Source organism: Penaeus monodon, chromosome 6 (genome assembly GCF_015228065.2).
Source record: "Penaeus monodon isolate SGIC_2016 chromosome 6, NSTDA_Pmon_1, whole genome shotgun sequence".
Lineage (NCBI taxonomy): Eukaryota > Metazoa > Arthropoda > Malacostraca > Decapoda > Penaeidae > Penaeus > Penaeus monodon.
The window spans coordinates 15,047,754-15,070,178 of NC_051391.1; the positions used below are offsets into that span (position 1 = coordinate 15,047,754).

At 40.2% G+C, this 22,425-nt stretch overlaps 1 protein-coding gene across 3 annotated transcripts in view; it reads right to left on the reverse strand.

Annotated features, from left to right (window-relative positions):
- Positions 1 to 298: 298 nt before the first annotated feature.
- Positions 299 to 22,425, reverse strand: part of LOC119574258 (E3 ubiquitin-protein ligase SMURF1-like) — an 81,196-nt gene continuing 59,069 nt past the window's right edge. For 2 of the 3 annotated variants that reach the window (XM_037921417.1, XM_037921418.1), the window contains 12 exons: positions 14,128 to 14,261; positions 11,698 to 11,858; positions 11,488 to 11,588; positions 8,670 to 8,828; positions 7,643 to 7,815; positions 6,737 to 6,986; positions 5,792 to 6,623; positions 4,459 to 4,637; positions 4,141 to 4,306; positions 3,782 to 3,937; positions 3,367 to 3,565; positions 299 to 3,126 (listed from right to left, as the gene is read on the reverse strand). In XM_037921417.1, coding sequence (XP_037777345.1) covers positions 3,002 to 3,126; positions 3,367 to 3,565; positions 3,782 to 3,937; positions 4,141 to 4,306; positions 4,459 to 4,637; positions 5,792 to 6,623; positions 6,737 to 6,986; positions 7,643 to 7,815; positions 8,670 to 8,828; positions 11,488 to 11,588; positions 11,698 to 11,858; positions 14,128 to 14,261 — 2,635 coding nt within the window. In that variant the 3' untranslated portion in view covers positions 299 to 3,001. Of the gene's footprint in view, positions 3,127 to 3,366; positions 3,566 to 3,781; positions 3,938 to 4,140; positions 4,307 to 4,458; positions 4,638 to 5,791; positions 6,624 to 6,736; positions 6,987 to 7,642; positions 7,816 to 8,669; positions 9,441 to 11,487; positions 11,589 to 11,697; positions 11,859 to 14,127; positions 14,262 to 22,425 lie in introns of all 3 variants that reach the window. The other variant, XM_037921416.1, reaches the window with a different exon arrangement.

The following is a 22,425-nucleotide window of genomic DNA, read 5'->3' on the forward strand; positions in this document are numbered from 1 at the left end:
ATAAATTGTTTATAACTGGAAACACACAGGAAATCTAATTCTATTTTAGGTACTTCTGAACTATTTTTGCCTTTAAGTGGTAATCATTTAACATCTGTGCTTTGTAAAATTAATTAGTGTTGCAGTACTGAATGGGGAATATAAGGGAATAAATACTGGAAATTATATTCATCTGCTTTCATTTGCATTTCAAAAATTATACATCAAGTTGTATGTTGTGTTTTTTTTGTCACAATGGTCTAATAGCCATACACGTATAGTTAAGTTCTAAAGAATGAGGTATAAATCAAACATGAAGTCATTTACAAATTTATTACAAATCCTAAATATTCTCTTAATAGCACAACTAATTACATGACTGGCTGCCTGCCACACCTATTATCCAGAATATCATGGATATCTCCCTTTTTGCTGTATCATAGAAGTGCACAACAAAATACTAGTCACACATAAAACCTAAATGGATGTCTCTTAAACAAATCAATATGATGTTCCTGCATGATAATGTACACTACACATGGTTACTTCATGTACTGCATGGGGTCATGAAAATCACATTATGAAAGGAGGAAGAGGGTTGCAATAAAATAAAGGCATCTTTAAGGTATACAAACAGAAACGCTGATGTCCTGAGAAGTTAGAGGATATGTAAATTCTTATTTGTGCTTTATAATGTTTCTTTACACTTCAGTGGTATAAAGCAATCTTCATTTACAATATAATTAAGTCTAAATGGAAATTTCATTTTCTTCATGATCACAAAGTTTGGTTATAACAGTTACATTCTACCACATGATTATTCCTTATGTAATCAATGTGGGTGTTCTGTATAGGAAAACATTTACACATGCCTGGGAAAATATAAAATGGGTCATTTTGATTGACTTTAGCTCTAAAATTACAAAATTACTAACCTGTGGCTGAATTGTTATACAGGCAAACAAATTGCATGTTCTTACACCATCTTCAGATGGTTCAAAATATATGCCTATAATTTGTCGAGCTAAATTGTCTGATTCTAAATACAGCTGATCTTGAAACAGGCAAACCATTATTTCCAATGTGATTATTAGGTTACAGTATATCAGTGACAAACAGGTTACAAAAATATGTTTTAAGTTTCTGGCAAACATGGGAGTAAATATATTTGGGCACAAGGGGATATTTTCTGTGTTTGTGTTTACTTTTATTCAACCATAATCTAAGAATTACAAACAGTACTTGCTATACATTTATAAATAAATTAATAATAAGCTTCTCAGGAATGAATCAGCAACAATAAATTTCATCACAACAAATTAAGAATGATCAAGGAATGTCTGTAGTGGTGTGGAACAATTACTGTGAGTATAGATATAGATATTTTTATTGATAAATGTGAATTCTTGAAACATCCAGTTATATTATCTATCAAATGGCAGCTTCAGCACATGTCAATCATGATAATGTGATGAAATATCTACAAAAAATGACCTCTATGAGAACTTTTGCACAGCACACCTTTTACAACTTACCTAATTAAAATGGCAATAGCAAAACAATTATAATACAGATGATTTATTCTTTTAATAGTATAACTCAATATTCTCATATATTGACTACTGTAAATGCTGCGTGTAGCCAAATGACAGATGCTAAATTACGATGAGGCACCAGATTGCAATGACCTAGTGAGATTCATTATTACATTGGCATGTGAAATCATAGCTAAGCAGATCAAGGTTTTAATGTTCTTTGTATATTAAATGCAGTAACACTTTTGTAATGAAAAAAAGAGGGAAAATATTGGTTTGAGTCTTAATTTACCTATCAGAAATCTGTCTGCATATAATTTTTAAAGAGAACAATTTACAGATGTATAGAATTAATGTATATGAAATACACAACAGAAGATAACTATCTTACAGAAAATTTGTGAGTAAATTATGCATATATATATATATATGACCCATTGACCCTGCCATTTCACATAAGCAACTTGAACTGGAGAAGAGTATTTTAATGTACACATATAGTGTCAATAAATAAGGTACTGAGAAGCATAATAATTACACTGAAGGCCAATTGCAAATATTTCACCAATCCATCTGTCAAAAAAGAGCACATGCATACCTCCATATAAACTATAAATGTATGCATGATAAAATAGTAAGCAAAAAAGTATATGCAGCATATCTGTGTACATGAACATGTACATTTGGTAAACATTTATATACAACAGCATTAACCATGTGTTTCTCAATATATGTTAGTGAGTGTAAATGTATGTATGTATGTATTTTGTTTGCAAGTTTTATCTGTCACTGCCTTGGAAGATGGAACTGTTCTGCTATCACAGTTTATTGATATATGACTAAAAGCTGAATGTTCCCAATAGTTAAGAACATTAACAATTCTTGGCTGGAATTTGAAGTCACCACTCAAGAGGTGGAAGACACCCGAGATCTGCTCTTACACTGATTGACAATGGACAAGTCAACAAAAGCACTATCTGGCTTTTGCTACTTCTCCTTAGCATACAGAGCATATAAAGTATTTCAAATTCTTCATTAACATACCATGACACTTTTGTTTGTACAGTTTACACTTAGAAAAATCTTCAAAACTATGCAAACCATCAACAGTATTTATGAACACAAAGATCTGTACATAAAACCCAGCACTGTCTCTGTAAATATACTGTCAAATAGTAACAAATATATTTTTTTTACAAATTGCACAATATACTCGAGCATTCAAATTACAGAATTTCCAAAAGTCTCATCTTTTTTGGTTTCAGCATTTTCATAAATTAGTATGGTGATCACTTCCTACAAATACATTACAATTATCACATGTTTATTTTATAAATAAAATAATTATCAATAATTACATTTTACTTCAAACACAAATCTTAGTTCCATGATACACATCTTTTTTTGTCTGTTTTTTCCTTTTATATTTTTCTAAACACTTTTTCATACACATTCTGTAATATATGAAATCTTTTAATGTTTTCTATTTATTCTACTGCAAAGCCACAAGTTTCCTCCACAGCTTGGGTCAGTTTCTCAAACATCTTGCTGTGTGACTCATATGGAGGTATGTCTATGCGGTTGAAGCAAGTGTGAGCTTTGGGCAAGTTCTCTGCAAATTAAATAAAAGGGTGTAGTCAACTATATAAGTAATAAAAATTTTATATCACTTAACAGAACAACAATAAAAGAGTTACCAAATATGTTTATAATAACATCTAATTTATATATTAATCTATTAAACACATACATACATACCTGCTTACAGATACATACGTGCAGATTAGCATGCACCCCCCCCCACAGACAGAGATATAGACACACATGCCAAACACACATATAGAAGACATACCTGTTGGAGCTTCAATCTGATGAATGGTGAAGAGCCTAGGTCCTGCAGCGCCAGTGGAACCTTGAAGGGCCTTGAACCCTTGCAAAGGAACACGAGATGATCCTGTCACAAACTGAAGTAGTCTTGCTCTCATTTCTTCTGAATATGAGTCGACAATTTGCCAGAACCAGCCGACTACCGGTGTTTCAGGTGTGCAGTGCTATAAAGATGACAGATAAAATAGGTAAAATATATAACAAAGCAAAACAAAGTGAAAAAAATAAAATGGAAACATTTACATCAGCTTCCCTACTTGGTTATTGGTTAAAATTACAATATATGATGATAATATTTGATGCTCCTCCAGAACCAGCAACAAAGATTACAGGTTTTAGTTTCATCAACTATTCTTTAAACATACACATTGAGTTCTTACCTTTAACCTTGTATTGGCCTTCCAATCGTCAATATCAATCTTGCCTAATCCACCAATTATCAGTTCTAATTCCCTTTCATCAAACGGCTTCAGTAGATGTTGTGGTACGACTTCTGTGAAGCCCTTCTGCAAAGCTGCAAACTGCTGCTCGATACCCTGGAATCAAAGTGAGGAAATTAGAACATGTTACTCATAAAATGATGCATATTCTGTCAGAACACATAATGTCATTTTGAAAGTTAGACACATTTAAATACTATGCATCTTATATCATATTTCCATATACTATAAGAATCATCTTTGTGAGTACACAGTAAACAGGAAAAAATCCATAGACCTATTACTCTACAAAAACTTACCTGCATAAAACGGTAAGTAACATAGAGCCTGACATATTCTTTTTTATTATCTTCAGTAACTGCAACATTACTGCCTCCAGGCTTGAGTTCCCTCATCTGAATGACCCCAAATGAGTCATGTTCAACAGTGAATGTGGTATCAATGACATCTGTAATGTCATTCTCCCTGAAAGAAAGAAAATTGAAGTGAATTACTCTATAAAATAAGTTGTAATTAACAAACTTTCTGAATTTTATGTATTAAAATATCCAGAGTTAGTTCCATAAATTAACCCAATACAAAATAAAAGAGAATAAAGCCATTTTCAATGTGCTTACAGCATCCAGTTGAGCGAACGATGAAGTTCTGGATCAACAGCTTCTATATCATCCAGAACTATGAGTTTGTTGAGCAACATCTTGTAGAATGGCATGGAGAACCCACCATCTATGTAGTGTCCATGGAAAACTGCCATTCCTATCACTCGACCCACAAAATGAAAATAGGACAGATGCTCCTAAAATAAAAAAAGAAAATGGGTGAAATTATAATGCTATCATAATAATAATGCTCAAATCAATTATGTTTCCATTAAGTATTTAAAAGACAGGATATATTTTTAACTAATTCTCTAGTAATTAAAGATTACAACTGAATGCACTCCAAACAAATGTAATAACAAAAGAATATTTTAGCAGTTTACTAACCCAGAACTGAATGGCATTATCATCTCTTTGGACTACATCAAATAAAGAGTACCAAACAATATAATTTTCTTGTTAACCAAATGATGTCCACTGTGCTTTTGTTTTAATCTTTTTTTTTTTCCTTTTTTTTACACATGATAACTTCACAAGCACTTAATCATTTACTAGGCCTACCTTACCTCGCCCCAAAGGCCCCAGGAAAATGTTGTGTTCACAGAAGTATTGTTTAGTGAAATGCTCTGCACATAGATGGCTCTGCAAGTGCTTGGCCACAAAGGAGTCAATTAATAGACCTTGTGAACTCATCTGATTTCACCTTTCCTTGAGTATGCAAAGCATTTTTTACTAATGCTATCAGTATCATAGTTGTTATTTTTATTATAGATTTTATAATTATTATACTTGTAACTGGCTCATTGGTGGGTTAATACTTGTAAAGATATATATGTGTAAAAACAATTAATGAATTAAACTCAGTGGCATGGCATATTTGTAAATGCCATCCCCAGTGGCTTATATATCCCCATTCTTGAATATAGATGGGAAAAAGAGTTTTATTTCAGATATTATTACTACTGATAGTACTATATTATTACCATTATTTATCATTAGAACATTACCAAATATAACAATAGTAATAAAAAAAAAAGTTTCTTCCAACAAATTCAAGGAATGCAGGTAGGGCTAGTAACTGACTCCTTGATGATTAAAGGCTTTGGAAGCCATCTGTGTAAACAAAATTCATAAACCAAACCACAGTGGACAGTGAATGTACACATGCCTTTCTAGCATCAATAGGTTCATATATACAATGAAATGTGCAATCTTACACAACAATTTTTATAAAAATTTTATAAAAATAAAAAATCTTTTCTCTTATCTAATCCACAAACAGAAATACATTGTTAAAGATTTTAAAGACAGCTAAAAATGTAATGCTTTCACATAATATAACAATACTCACTGGATTCACACTTGAGTCTGCATTGATCTGAAGTGTGTAAATGTCATCCCTGGAATACTGGAAAAGTCCGTAGTATGGATTGAGCATTTCATGGGACAACAGGTACAACCATTCTCGAGCAACTCCACCATAATCAAGTCCTTCTTCACCTTTGAACTTAACCATTAATCTTTTTCGTAAATCTTTTGGCCGCATCTTCATGATTTGTCTATAAGATTCCTCAAAGATTTCACCACGTGGTATGTCCAAACGACAGTGTCCACTCTGTGGCTGGAGGCACTGCAGTTCTGCCCTTAACACCTTCATCTTTGCCACCAAATCTCGCTTATATTTTGGGAGACAATCACCTTCTAGGTCTATCACAGCTGGATCCTTAGATCCAGGAGTATTATTGTTACTACTTATTTGTAAGTTTGTGCTGTTGTTCTGCAACACCACACGGTTACTAGTGTTACTGGTATTGACAGTAGTGTTCATACTACTATTTAAACTACTGCTTAAACCACTTCCTTCACTGCTTATATTACTAGTATTACTAACACTTGTAGGCACAACACTTGTTGAAACTTGAGTACCACTGATAAGTGAATTATTGTGTTCTTCAGTACTAGGCAAAGCACTTGAAATAGCGTCCATTGCTGAGTTGGCTTCAGGAGAGGGCCCTCTACTTCTGGATGAGCTATTTCTTCTACTGTTAGAGGAACTATTACTTCTATTATTTGAGACACTAGTGGAAGAGACTGGAGGACTCTCAGTCTGTGAACTAATTCTGGGGTCACTGCCACTTCCACTTTCAATTATACTAGATCGATTGCTCCCTTCACTGCGATTCCTGGAAAAGGGAAATGGAAAAAAGATGTTAGAAACCAGAAAATTATATTTTTTTGATATAAAACAAGTACAGCATTTTTTCATACAAACTAATTTCATTACATCACTACTCACCTGAGTATATTATTGAGAATATGACTGTTAGAAAGCCTGGGATCAGTGAACTGTGTCGTCCGATTGCTGTGATCTAAGAAATATGGCCTGCCACTTGGAGTATGTCTGAGTTCCCATCCTCTCGGGAGTGGCTCCAACTCATCAATATTTATATCTCCTAAATCTCGGGGTACTCTTGGATCATGCCACGTGGAAGTACCAGTGTGAATGTTGTAGTAGTACACCTGACCTTGCTGTGTTGTTCTCATTTCTGTGGAAAATATATAAGCAAACCAAGACATCAAATAATAAGCCATAAATTTAGTAGTAACAGGGAAAAGGATCTTGGTAAAGAAGGCCTTTATAAATTATTTTCATGGTATAAAACACTTTGGTTACATTTATAACCATAACATTTGTATAGATGCACGCAATTTCCCTTTGAAACCCAGAACCAATACTGCCTGAAAATACTTATTCTCACCTTCTCTTCAGTAGAAATGGGAGTTACACTATATCAAAATTAATTTACCATTTTTCAGCGCAATCCCTAATCCTATCATTAGTCTACAAAGTAAACAATACTTTTATTCTATCCAAACATTTTTAATGTATAGGATTAATAAGTTACTTTATTTATGTTCATGGAAAATGCTTAAATAAATGTAGAAATCTATATTTCAATCTGGATGGTCCAAATTATGATTATTAGGTTGATTAACAAAACTACTTTTCTATAGTTTATTTTCATAAGATCTGCCTTACATAAGAGACCTTTACTTTTTAAGTTTGGGCATGAGACAGCCACTCTTTTACCTACTTTTCTAAAAAATTCTAAAACTGATGAAGCTCATCAAATTCTAACAATTATTCAAAGTAAATGTGAATTATAAGACCATCTAAAAAAAAATTGATATAGAAACCTACCAAAACCATCAGGAAGATCAAGCGGCTGATGAAGCTGGTTACGTGAGAGGTAGTTACGGTGGCGAGCAGATCGTCTTCTAACTGAATCTGGGTTCCGTCGAGATTCTCCTGTATCTCTTTGGCTTACACGCTCTACACTTTCAGCCCTGCTCCTTCTGTGTTCTCTAGGATCTCTGCATTTCAGATAAAAAATTATGATGATGCACAATTCAGAATTTAGTGTATGTGTTTAATATATACATAAAAAAAAAAAATGCATATCATCTTTGAGAGGCAGAAGGCAATTTATCTTTCATTAAAGGAATTTCAGAATTTCAGCAAGACATCTCTTCATTGCTTAATATATGCAACACATTTCAGAGAAACATATTTTAAACAGAATTCAAAAGGACCATCCTAAAGGGGGGAAGGGTATATGCATGGAAAAAGTACCCTACAAATCCTAGGACCATGAATGATTCCCAATTTACTTTTTTCACTGTACTTGTTATCTTAACAGTTTAAATGGCATTTAGTTATCACTTAACTCTTTTTTTCCCAACATATGAATGAGTATGAAAGACCCATAGTGACATTAAAAAATAAAAGAAGATTTCAAAACGGAGCAATGATATACATCAAATATGGTTTGAATGAGCCTTGGTGACGGGTGTTAGCCTACACATTGATAAATTCTTGTTTTCCAAACCATCATTTCATAAATGCCTGATAGTTTTCATACATACATCACATAAATTACTTTTTTATACTAGTAATGAATGAAAAATGAGCCCCCAAGAATTAAGTATAATAATATGTAACCTACCAAATTTCATTGTCACAAGCATTACATTCTCAAACTACATTTCCTTAAATGAAAAATTGAAATATATGTCAAATTTGAGATAATATGTGAGAATCAACTTAAATTAGTAAACAGTTTCTGTAACAATTACAAAAAAATAGAAACCTATTTCCAATAATCTTTGTTATAATTATCAGTTTATTACAGAAAGTTTTATTGCATCAAAATATCTTAATTCATTACCTTCTGACTGGTGTTCCCTCTTGTGGCACATCAGAAGAAGTAGTATTGGGATTACTGAGCACAATATTTCCTCCTGCTGGTGATGTAGTCGTACTTGCAATTGTTGTGGAAGAAGTGGAGTGTCTACTCGGAGAAGCAACGCCACTGGTGTCAGCCGGCCTGCAACACGCGGCACTGTGTCGTGAGGTCGGTGCTGGTTCATACCAGGAAGATGAAGAGGGTCCAGTGCAAGGAGAATCGAAGGCAGAGTAGGGAGGACAAACCTCATGACAGTCCATTGAGTAAGAGGGAGGAGCCGAGGGTACAGTGGTTGGATTGGAAAAATAAGGACCATAAACCTCATTAGAACCTACAGTGCAATTGGGAGGGGGTGAAGAAGCAGATGAGGAGCAAGCCTGAACAGGTACTCTACCACAACTAGGAGAAGCAGAGGATGAGGATGTGTGTATCTGACTAGATACTCTGCCACATCTGTGAGTACCATTAGACACACAAGGTTGACTAGTACCTCTGGAACAGCTGGGGGAAGCAGAGGCTGAGGTACAGGGTTGACTAGAACCTCTACCACAACAAGGGGAAGCAGAGGTTGATGGATAAGGCTGACTAGAACTTCTGGGACAGTTGGGGGAGTCAGAGGATGAGGATGGGCAATCAGAAGAACAGGAGGATGAGTTGCAGGCCTTGGGGGCAACACAGGAGAATACAGATGAGAGGAAGACATAGATGGCACATGGACACACGAACGTCTTGTCACGCCGCCTGCGCTCCACTCTGTAAGAAGCCAATTGGGAAGACCAATCATATTTGTCTTTCACAATATTCTGCCTCTCACAATGTTAGGAGCCCTGTGACATGCAGATCTCTTGAATAAGTACACCAAAGACAGATTTCTATTGAGCTGAAATTTAATTTTCAATAACCATGCAGTATTTTACACACAAGCCTTATTTATGAAGATTGTAAAAGAACCAAAATAATAATTATTAATCTATCAAAACTTATAATTCAAGTGTGAGAAATAAAGAATCACAGCTTATCCGGCTCTGACATTTATGGCACACATTGCAATCCTCTCACTTCTTTAATCAGTGATTTACATTTGCCGCACTTTAATTCTTTTCTATGTCCATGTACCATTTTAAAGAACTGAAAACAAACAAAGACAGAATAAAGGAGTGCAAGCCAGAGAAAAAAAATAAATACCGAAAGGGTGCTGAAGGTAGGAAAGAAAGATGAAATAAAAAAGGAAGTCATTCCCTATGCACAGGCATCTTCCCAGTTTTTTCCCAGCTTGACAAGAAGCTGTACTTAAACTTACTGATTCTGGAAGACACAGCATCAGTGCCTCCAAAGATATTCAGGATAAGCAGGTCGTGGGGGTTGGTAAAGGGCGATGTAATCCCAATGCACAAATGGTGGCTTAAAATCAAAACAAATGAGCACTGCATACAATGGTGAACATGAATAGATATTTCACTAGGTCCAGATAGTGGAACTGATGTCTGTTTACAACTTTATGCCTTTTGTTTTGCAGCACTGAAGAAATCCTGACCATAAAACAGACAATATCCTATTCTTAAATTGTTGTAAAATATCAAAAATGACAAATTTTCAATCCATTTAGTCTACTTTCTATTATGCAATACAATAAATATTTTCTTGTTTCCCATACAAAACTTGAAAAACAAACAATTTCTTCATGAATGAAACATTATTATATAGTAATTTCTTTTCTAATATGCAGAATTCATTTCTAGTGTACCTCTGAGGAAAATCAACAGATCAGAGAATCATTAGACTTCCAAGTTAACTACAACCATCCCTTCACTCTCAGAAATAAATCATAAGTAAACCAAAAAATAAAACAATAAAAAGCAATAGCACTGGAAAAAAATATGCAATTTCACGGGTAGCATGTGAGAGTTGTGTGCTTTTGCAAAATGTTTACCACATGGAAAGGTGATCTTATGGCTATTTCCGCCTTATAGAGTATGCATGGATATAGCAAAAATGTAAATTTTAATGTTATCTGACAGAAACAAGATGAAATTCACAATGTATACACACAAAGCATAAGTTTTAGTGTGTGAATGTACGTGAGTGTATATGTGTGAATGAATAGGATTTGGAGTGTGAGCATGAGATGGATATGGGTGTTGTCAAGTGGGGTGGGTGTGGATGAGTATGGGTGTGTAGTCGGGTGGAGTGAGTGTGGATCCCAGGTGGTGTGGGTATGGGGATCAGGTGATATGGGTGCCACATGGTGTCGGATGAGTGCCATATGGTGTGGATATGGGTGCAATATGGTGTAGATATGGGTGCAACATGGTGTGAGTATTGGGAGAACATGGTATGGGTAGCAAATGGTGTGGGTGTAGGTACCAGATGGTGCAGGTATGCATGTGGGTGATGCATGTGGGTGCAAGGTGGTGTGTTTGGTGGAGTGAGAGTGGGGTCATGTTAGGTGGTATGACTGCAGGATACACCCAGTGGTTGTGTGTGTGTGTGTGTGTGTGTGTGTGTGTGTGTGAGTGAGTGAGTGAGTGAGTGAGTGAGTGAGTGAGTGAGTGAGTGAGTGAGTGAGTGAGTGAGTGAGTGAGTGAGTGAGTGAGTGAGTGAGTGAGTGAGTGAGTGAGTGTGAGTGAGAGTGAATGTCAGTGTATTAGTGTGTGATATATTTATAACTAAAAATATATGCATTTGTATGTTTTTAAGCTAAGCTTAAATGAATCCGTATTTACATGTGCGCACATGTTATGTGTACCTATTTCCATCTGCTTGTGTGTGCTTGTGTGCGTGTGAAAGAAAGACTACGTACATGATGTGTGCTGGGAGCGTGGGCCTCTCCCAGGTGGTGGTGCGGTCATGATGGTTCACGTAGTACAAGCGACCAGTCGTTGTTCTTCGCTCTTCCCAGCCCTGAAATTGCACGGAGTTCGTAAATAATCAAGGCAATAATAAACCACAAGTGATGTTCCAGTCCTATTTCTCTCCAATAGTTCAAAGTCCACAGCATTCAAGAGCCTACCTCAGGCAGGTCATCAGGTGAGGAGAGGTTCCCCAGAGTGTCTACTACAGCGTTGTGAGAGCCCGTGCCGCGGCCGTCCCGTGACATGAGGGACACCACGATCTGGCCCCGCACGGGCTCGCAGTCGTCGTGGCCCGCCCGCGTCAGGTCCAGCCGCTGGTCTGAAGACAGAGGAATCCATTATATAATGTATGTGCGAGTGCACACTTATATAATATATACATACATACATATATATGCATGCATATATGAATACATACTGTATGCAAACATACTGTATAAGTAACATACTGTGTATGTGTACATATATAGTGTATACATACATACATATATTATTAATATAAAAAACATACTTAAATATACATATATACACATACATATAAAGACACACACACACACACACACACATATGTACATATATGTATATGCATTAAGTATGTATGTATGTATGTTTGTATGTATATATGTATATATGTATGTATGTATGTATGTATGTTTGTATGTATATATGTATATATGTATGTGTGTGTGTGTGTGTGTGTGTGTGTGTGTGTGTGTGTGTGTGTGTGTGTGTGTGTGTGTGTGTGTGTGTGTGTGTATATGTATATATGTATATATGTATATGTATGTATGTAATTTTGTATGTATGTATATGTATATGTATATGTATATGTGTATGTGTATGTGTATGTGTATGTGTATGTGCATGTGTTTGTGTATGTGAGTGAGTGAGTGAGTGAGTGAGTGAGTGAGTGAGTGAGTGAGTGAGTGAGTGAGTGAGTGAGTGAGTGAGTGAGTGAGTGAGAGTGTGAGTGTGTGTGCACGCCTGCGTGCGTGCGTGCGTGCGCGTGTGTGTGTGTGCGCGTGTGTGTGCGCGTGTGTGTGCGCGTGTGCGTGCGTGCGTGTGTGTGTGTGTGTGTGTGTGTGTGTGTGTGTGTGTGTGTGTGTGTGTGTGTGTGTGTGTGTGTGTGTGTGTGTGTGTGTGTGTGTGTGTGTGTGTGTGTGTGGTGTGTGTGTGTGTGTGTGTGTGCGAGCGCGCGTATGTGTTAGATATGTATGTGTGTATGTATGCATGTGTTTGTATGTATATGTATATATATGAATGTATGTATGTATTTATGAATATTTGTATGTATGTATATATGAATGTATATATGCATTTAAGTACGTATGTGTATATGTATGTATATGTACTTGCATATGTATATGTATATGTATATGTATATATATTTATGTATATATATATATATATATATATATATATATATGTGTGTGTGTGTGTGTGTGTGTGTGTGTGTGTGTGTGTGTGTGTGTGTGTGTGTGTGTGTGTGTGTGTGTGTTTTGTATACATTATATATATATATAATATATATATATATATATATATATATATATATATATATGTTTATATATGTAATGATATATATATATATATATAATATATATATATATATATATATATATATATTATAATAATGTATACAACACCACACACACACACACACACACACACACACACACACACACACACACACACACACACACACACACACACACACACACCACACATATATATATATATATATATATATATATATATATATAATACACACACATGTGTATATATATATATATATTTATATATATATACATATATATACACATATATATATATATATATATATATATATATATATTATATATATATAATATATATACATATGTATATGTATATATACATGTATATATACATGTATATATACATGTATATATATACATTTATATATATATATGTATGTATATATACACACACAGAAGGAGAGAGAGGGAGGGAGGCAGGGAGGGAGAGAGGGAGGGAGGCAGGGAGGGAGAGAGGGCGGGAGGAAGGGAGGGAGGAAGGGAGGGCGGGAGGAAGGGAGGGAGGGAGGAAGGGAGGGAGGGGAAGGGAGAGAGAGAGAAGAAGAGAGAAGAAAGAAAAAATAAAAAGAGAAATGCAAAATGAATAAGAAAAAACAAGAAAAGGAGAGAGCAAGAGCGAGAAAGAAAGCGAGAGTAAGAAAGAGAGAGAGTGCGTGGTCGTGGGTAGGTGTGGGTGGGTATAGGGGGGGGGGGTTGTGGGAAGTATGGGTGGACATAGGTTGATGTAGGTAGATGCAGGTGGGTTTGGGTAGATAAGGATGAAGGGGGGTGGACGGGTGTGGGTAGGGTTCGGTAGGTAATTGGATGGGTGGGTGCGTGCTTGTGCGTGTGCGTGCGTGCGTGCGTGCGTGCGTGCGCGTAGGTTCGTGTACGTGACTATGCAAATGCGACTATGTAAATGTGCTTGTGCTTGTGCGTGTATGTGTTACGTGTGTACACGTCCATGTGTGGCTACGTGCGTGACCTCCCTATGATCGTGCTCAGCGGGTGAAGAGCCGTGTGGATACTTACAACCTGTATCCTTGAGTCTGTGTATTGCGGAGGACACGATGCGGACACATCCGAGGAAGCCGCTGCCTGCCTTCTTGTGAATCTTGCGGCGGTTCCACACGCTGATGGTGATGCCGTCCCCCTTGCCCACGTACCTGCCGGAGAGGAGGCAAAGGTCGTGATCTCTGCCTGTGCCACTGGCTGCCTGTGCGCTACTTTGGGTTGGCACCAATGGGGTGACCCAATTTCACCCAGCAGGCTTTTCTCTTGAAGTCCCACTTGTAAACAATATATATTTCCCCCTCTTCAATTTCAAACAATGCGATGAATTAAATCCAGTTTTATATAAAGCACAGCAATAGAAAAGTAATGCAATAAGAACAGTCTTTAAGAATCTTACTCGAAAAGAGTAAAATAGATTTCAAAATCTTAGATATCCACCATTTCCTTTATTGACAAAAGACGACAAAATTGGTCACTGCAGTCGACGTCCTTCTCCATGATAATGCCAAACATCTTAGCACCGACATAAAGAGCAAAACCCACTTTCCATGTATAATTTTACACAAGGGCGCTGTAACAAAAGTGCAATGTCGCTTTTTATCTAACGTACTAACGTATTTAATCTTATAACTTTAGGTTTTTTTTTGGTAACTTCTGAACACAGCAGCTTTCAAGGGTTAATGGGAGCAACCTGTCAAAACCTTACCTCTATCTTCTTAACTTCATAAATGTATTATTTTGCAGAGGTACACGATTCTAAGACATAGGCATCATTTACTGTATTTTAAGACAAATTTTAAAAAGTGGGGAGTACGCTGCGTTTAGCCATACTCGTATTCCTACCCTTCCGCAACTTTGGATTTTCTTGAGGCGTTCATTTTGAATATTGGTATGCCTGATTGCGAAAGGTAAACATAATGGCTAATATCTACGAAAACTGTTGCCTTAACTAGTGCTCCATGGCATACTTGACTTCATGATAATGCTAAACCAGGCATTATTATTGTGATATACACTGTATATAAATTGGTATTAAGCCAACAACACCAATATTTCCTAACAAGGCTCGACTAAAATCATTCATGACAGTCTTGGCTGTAAATCCAGTCACCGACATTTTCCAACCAAGCCTCCCCAATATACTTCATAAGGAATAGTGCTGACAGGAGTTTACTCGAGTCCTTGAACTCCCTTCGCTCCTCACATCTGGCAAGGTTACTTAAACTAAGCTCCAGGACGTGCCGCGAGATCGACGCTAGTACTCCCGAGTGCCAATCCGGTGCCACTCCTACTTAGCCAGGTGTCACGGAATTAATAACAAACATGTCCCCAAGCCGGGATCCACGGACGTCTTCCGTGACGCGGCTTAGTCCAGCAAGCTCAGGAGGTTCGGGCTCGCGATCGGGAAACGGCCTCCCACGGGCCACGGGAAGCCGACCAGCCTAGACGAAGACAACTCCAGCCTCTTGTGACTCTAGATCTGAAAGAAGCTTACCCTTGGAATCAACACAAAACCATTCATGCTCGCTCAAGGTGTTGGTAACAAGATAATCCGGCAAACCCGACCCGACTTTCCGAATACGACAGCAACCTTCTCTTCCAAACACGCAACCTAAGACCTTGTACGTCTTTTCAAACCCCATCCCATTCCAAAGCACTCCGGATATCAGATTCCGACGGACACATGCACACTCAGACGTTTCCTCCCCATGTTTCAGGAAATTGTGAGAGTACGTGGCGTAATAAATGCAAAGCCCGCCCAAGTGACGCTGTGTCTTATCGCTCACCGGTGGCGTAGGGAGCGCTGGGTCGCAGTCCAGTGGACTCTTCGGCCTGGCCATTTATGCCCCGGTCAGCGATGGCTAATCACCTGATGCAGCACTTACACGGATCGCATGAACTCGGAGTTTACTTCCGCTTCTAAGAAAAGAAGTAAACCTTGAGTGTCATGGAAAAAAACATGACACGAAGGACAATCGTGTACGGGAACTGTTGCCTTATTCAGTTAATCTACTGACTGTTACTGACTGGGATTCCATGTTTTCTAAAATATGACTTATTCTTCTGTTACCTTGCATCCTTAATTTCGGTAAGAAATATTTCTAAACTATCATGCATGAAATACAAAAAAAAAAAAATAATAATTTTATGATATAACTACATTACAGTAAATATAATTAGTTTCATTAGTATACATCTATACATACATAAAAGTGCGTGTGGCGTGAGCACGACCTATGACAATACCTTAAGCATGAGAAAGACTACCTTACGTAACAGATACATCGCCACGTGCGAAAACGGCGAAAGTATCACCAGCCGACATCCCGCCCCGCCAGGCACAGCATCGCTCGCTTGCATGGCGGCGCAGCGGCCCTCGTGAAGGATTCTGCCATCTCTGGCGAGGTCGGCACGAGGAGGCGCCGCAGAAATCGTTTCTCTTCCACCTCGACTTCCCTGCCTGCTGTAAAGTGACACCGAGCTGCCGCCCTACGCACACTCTACACTGCGACTCGCATCAAATCTGTTCTGTTATCACGGCTTCTGCCCTGTCTACGACCTTCGCGCACTTCTCAAAGCCTTTGAGTTAATGTCGTTTTCCTCGCCATCACTTGTTCTAACTTGCGTGCACTGACTAAGTTCTAACTACCTCGCATGGTGTTCGCCGTTTCCGAAGCATCTTGGTAATTATATATTCACTTTCCCTGTTCAAGAACACCGAACTTCTCGTCAGTTCATATCCTTTACTAAACCTCCTATCCTATCTACTAAAACCTTGCCCTGTAGTTATAAAAATATAAAGATGCTAGTTACATAACCATCAAAAACTCCCGGTGCGGAGGACTCGTATGAGAAAAGTACGAGACCCCAACAACGTGACGGCACCCCGAGCGCAATTTGGGGCCTAGACAAGTCATGATCCATTCATTTAGAACAAGATGGCCCAGTCAGGTGTTGTATCTTACTGAATAAACATTTTGACATGTGCATATCTCTTTGTATATTTGTATTGTCGGCAGTGTTTGGTCTGCGCTGGGTCGAATGTAAACAAAAGCTAGCACGTGTCATCGCAGAAACTCACCTCCACCCGGGCACGTGGTCGCGGATGCAAACTGCCCTGCTTAGGATTTTGCAACAAAAGTCTGAAAGTAGCGGTTCGTGTCATTAGATAAGTTTCTCTCGCCTCGTTCCGCTGCGGCGAGCATCGCTGTTCGCATTCCTTATATAACTTTAAGACTGCAGGCATCTAGTCAGGGAAACATGACATCGCTAAAACGACAAACATCATGAACAACACTGACGACGATAGATTAAAAAGAATAAATAAATAAGAAAACAAAAACAGTGAAGCATTTTACTCCAACCAACTCGCCCTCCGCCCACCGCCACGCCCCGTGCTCTCCCTGCGTGACCAAACTCCGCAAAAACAGGCAATCGGGTGTAATAAAATGCTCTCACATCGCTAAGCCCATCACCCGGACGCGGCTCTCTCTTTCTCTTTCTTGCCGCTGCCTTCCCGCCGCCTCGTGGAGACGTCGGCGAAAAAGAACACCTGTGTCTGTCAGCAACGTACTTCGGCCGCCGTCACGTAGACCAGCAGATGTGGCACGGTGCCACGTGAAGGCAGTACCGTTACACAGACAAGGGTAAATCTTGCCTCCGACGGACGTAACTGGGTCTCGCGCTACTTATCCGCCAGCAAGTCAGGGCCGACAACAGTCTCCAGCTGGACAACGGTAAACCTGCGTTTAACGAACGATATTTATGTTGACAGCCCTTGTCTGATCTAAAACAAAAATAACCCTCGATCCCAAGCAACAAAATAGCAATAAAAATGATAATGATGTCTGTTAAATGATCACGCACGCACACACAGGTAGACAGACAAACAGTAACAAAGATGAATGGGCAGACACATGGATAAAAGCATACACACAAATCACAAAGAAATGCACTCAAACGCACACACTTAAGCGACAAATACACACACACACACGCACACGCACACGCACACGCACACGCACAGAACTCACGCACACGCACAGACTCACTCACACGTACAGACTCACTCACACGCACAGACTCACTCTCTCCCCTTCTCTCTCTTTCTCTCTCTCTCCCCTTCTCTCTCTTTCTCTCTCTCTCCCCTTCTCTCTCTCTCCCCTTCCCCCTTCTCTTCTCCTCTTCTCTCTTTCCTCTCTCCTCCTTTCCTCCTCCTCTTCTCTTTCTCTCTTCTTCCTCTCCCTTCCCCTCTCTCTCTCTTCTCTCTCCTCCTCTCTCCCCCTTCCTCTCTCTCTCTCTCTCTCTCCTCCTCTCTCTCTCCTCTCCCTCTCTCTCCTCTCTCTCTTCCTCTCTCTCTCTCCTCTCTCCTCTCTCCTCTCCTCTCTCTCTCCCCTCTCTCCTCCTCTCCTCCCCCTCTTGGCCTCTCCTCCTCTCTCTCCTCTCCTCTCTCTTCCCCTCCTCTCCCTCTCTCTCTCTCTCTCTCTCTCTCTCTCTCCCTCTCTCTCTCCTCTCCCTCTCTCTCCCCCAGCGCCTAAGCCCTTGATGGGAGCGAGTAGGAAATTCGGGTCAATGGCGAGACGGCGTTCCTCGTCGACCTTCCTTATAGGAGCTGACAACCTGCCTTCAAGCCTTCCCATTTCGGCCTTTCGTCCTCTTCGGAGAGCAGGTGTGCCCACAGAAGGCCCCGTATTCGTGCCTCGGACGCCCCACGATGTCTGGTCAAACAGCCCAAGTCGTGCCACGATCTCCTCTTGCGCTACACGTCACGTCCTCACATAATAATAAGAATACAAAGATGAATGCAGAGGCATGACCTTTTCACCTTTCCCGATTTATTTAACATGGAGTTAAGGCTGCTTTATTGTAAATCGGGTTCGACTTTCCAAACGACTTTCTCGAGAAGGTGAACCAGAAAGCCAGTGCTTACTGCATCTGCATTAACACAAAGCGGCCGCGTGTGCCTCCGTGCGAATGTCGCCCCGTGGAATAATATTTGAAATTTCACGGCGCCCGACCACCTCCTTCGCGCCTTGGAATCCGCTCGAGATGGGCGAATACAAGGGAGAGTCTACTGCAGAGTGTTATTAAGGACGAATTGCCCTTGGCGCAGCCTCTAACTTGTGCCCTTACGGACCAGTCAGCAGGTGGCAAATAGACATAGCACATCACGCTGTCTTCCTTTTGTGCTTTGTTCTCCCTTCCTGTGATGTTCCACATCCTGTCTGCTCCTGCTGCATTAGCCATCTTTACATTTTTACAAGAATGCTGCCTCGAACGTTGGGCGAAATCCACACTTTATAGGACTGGGAACATGATCTTATCCGCATCTCAGTGCTGCCGGCGCCCGCAAAATAGAATCGTACAACGACGTTCTCAGCTTCAAATATGTATTCCACCTTTACGAGGGCTGTTTGACATTCATGCACAAGGCTGCACTAGGCAGCACAATGCGAAGAAAGAGCAGAAAGAAAAACAAATCTGAGAAAATGGAGAAGACAGGCTCGTGCGGCCGCCAGCCCAGCACAACACAATCACCTTCCGCCGCCGTCTCCCGCGGCGAAGTTATCGTTCGGTACTAAAAATTCAACGAGAATCTGCAACCACGATCAAGTACCGTTATAAATTTTGAACAAACATTTCACCTAAGGTTAACCGCCGGGGAAAGCAATTCAGAGCAGCACAGTAAACCTGTCGATAGCGTAGCACACAAAATGGAATGGGGCAGGAAGATGCTGTGCAGAAAAGTGTAGATTGCTTAATGATAAAAAACTATACAGCGTATAATCTTTCCAAAATGCTTATGCATGCACAAACGATAAGCTGGATCTCATTTCTCTCAGTGGGATCTATAGACAAGAGAAGGAAAAGATGCTCTTCCTGATAAATTTCTTCTATAAACACTGCATTTTTGCAGTTTACGGAAGAGTGCTAAAAATAGCATAAATTTTGCTTGCGTGTTAGCGCTAATACTGGCTTCGCCTTACGTACAGAGCATACAATCAACGCCTGCCTTCGAAAGCACCCAAATTCAACTCTAAATTGGCGAGGCCATCCGAGCCCGCGCCGAGAAGCGGCCCGGGCCAAGAGCGGGTCTGGGCCAGCAGTGTCGTCGCTCAAGAGCAAATAAGCAGTCACCTTGGCCAGTGCACGGCCGGCCGTTTCTACACGCCGCCAAGTGCACGTGAACTTCACAGACTGGCGAAGGAATCTGGGGGGAAGTATCAGCCAGGCGAGACACATGATGGCTATCACGTAAGAAATATGCTAAGTATGGGTTCCTTACGACCTCAGCTGCCTGGCATTATGCACCGACACGACCTGCGATCTCGGCGAATCAAAAACCGCCCTCATCTCCCTAACACTTCCTCCAAGGAGTCCAAAACAACAAAAAATTATCCGTGCGTCAGTCGCTCACACAGCCGAAGCTCTTCCCCCAAACGTGACCTGTCTGTCCGAAGCATGACGCACCCCCCCTCCCCCCACGCCCCACGACTCAAAAAACGAGTCCCGCGCAATACGAAGCCAGCGCCGGTGTTCGCGTGAGACGTGGCTTTCACCTCGCATTCACACGGCGTCTATACTTGGATCATTGTTCAAGACGTGAACTGACTATTATTCTTTTCTTTCCCAGAAGCGTGGATGAACTCGTGAGGCTGGCGAAAACTGGCTGCGTGCAACATGTCCCAATAAGATCGCTGCGTTTCAAAGCATCATCATCGCCGATCTGTCTTCAATTATAACCACCCTGTCAAGACCATCTTCGGCGCGATACACAAAAAAAATAAAAATTGGTTCCAAGTTCACGATTCCTACAGCTGCCAAAAAAGACGAGAAAGCCTCCAAGACACTGACCACTTTTTCGTAACTTTTTTTTATCCTTAATTTTTTTCATACTACAGAATCAAATGCGCATATAAAGCGTCAGTATTTTACATATATCGAGACGTAAACGAAATTTTAATAGATTAGATGAACGAATAAGTAAATAAACGATTAAACCAACAATAAATAAATAAACAAACAAATAAACACCCATAGGCACCATGCAGACCTGATCCCGCCGTGCTTTACCCCTTGAGGCCACGAGCGCCGCCATCACAAACCCCAAGCGTCCTGTAATTCCCCAATCCCATCCGTGCAGGCCCCTCAACCCAGATCAAAGCCAATGCCAGCACCAAACCCCTATACCCTCCTACTTCATACTCCGACCCCTTCCCCTACCCCTATACCTTACCCTACCCCCTGCCTTTACTCTTACCCCGAGCCCTTCCCCCTAACTCCTCCCCTAACCCCTCACCTTCCCCTCACCCTATCCCCACCCTACCCTCCGCCTTACCCCTGCCCTACCCCCCTGCAACTCGCTCTATGTAAATCGAGCCACAATCCAGTCCTTCCTCCGCCCGCAGTCGGGAGAGAGAGATGCCGGAAAAACGATGCCGGAAAAACGGTGTCACTTCCATGCGCGCTGCGGTGGAGTCTCATGGCCGGGGCAGACGAGCGACCGACGTTCGTGGAATAAACGAATGAATGGTTGCGAGGGTCAGGGAGGGGGGGGGGGGATTTCATTAATGGTTGCCGGAGCGACCTTGAGTGGACGTTGTGAGAAAAATCTAAATAAATAAGAATACGTAAATAAAATTAATCATCTTATCCACAGGGAATACCTGAGTCTGCACTGAAACCATACTCAGAAATAAATGCCATTAAACAGACGCACTGAATAAGCACACACTCCTCTACAATCCCGCATTAGCAGAATACGGAAACACATTGCTGACACTAAGACACGAACAACGCGGAAATTCTTCTAGGCAACAATTTCGAAGTTATAATCGTGTGTGGATAACCCAGAACACGTTACAGTCTCACCACAACGCCCAGCACGCCACCTCCGCAACACTTACCTGGAAAGAAAGAGAACAGAACGTGAGTAAATCGGCAAAAACTTATAAATAAATATATAAATAAATAATAATAGGGAAGCAGGCAAACGTGTGTAAATCGGCAAAAAAGAAGAAAAAAATAACAATAATAATAGGGAAGCATGCAAATCTCCAAAGGATTAAAACTAATCACAGAGTATTCCAAAAGCAGCCGCGTCAATTCTGCAAATAAAAGCCAGCATCGACGCGACCAGCAGACTTCACCGACAACGAAACCGAGACCGCAAGACCTGGAGGGAGCGCACAGGTAGCAGCACGTGCAGGCCAGTCTGACCTTCAACCGCCTCGCCCTTGGTCACCATCTTAATAACCAAACGAGGCATCAGTATTGCAGGGACGGCTCCGGACCACTCCTCGGCGGGCAGCACGT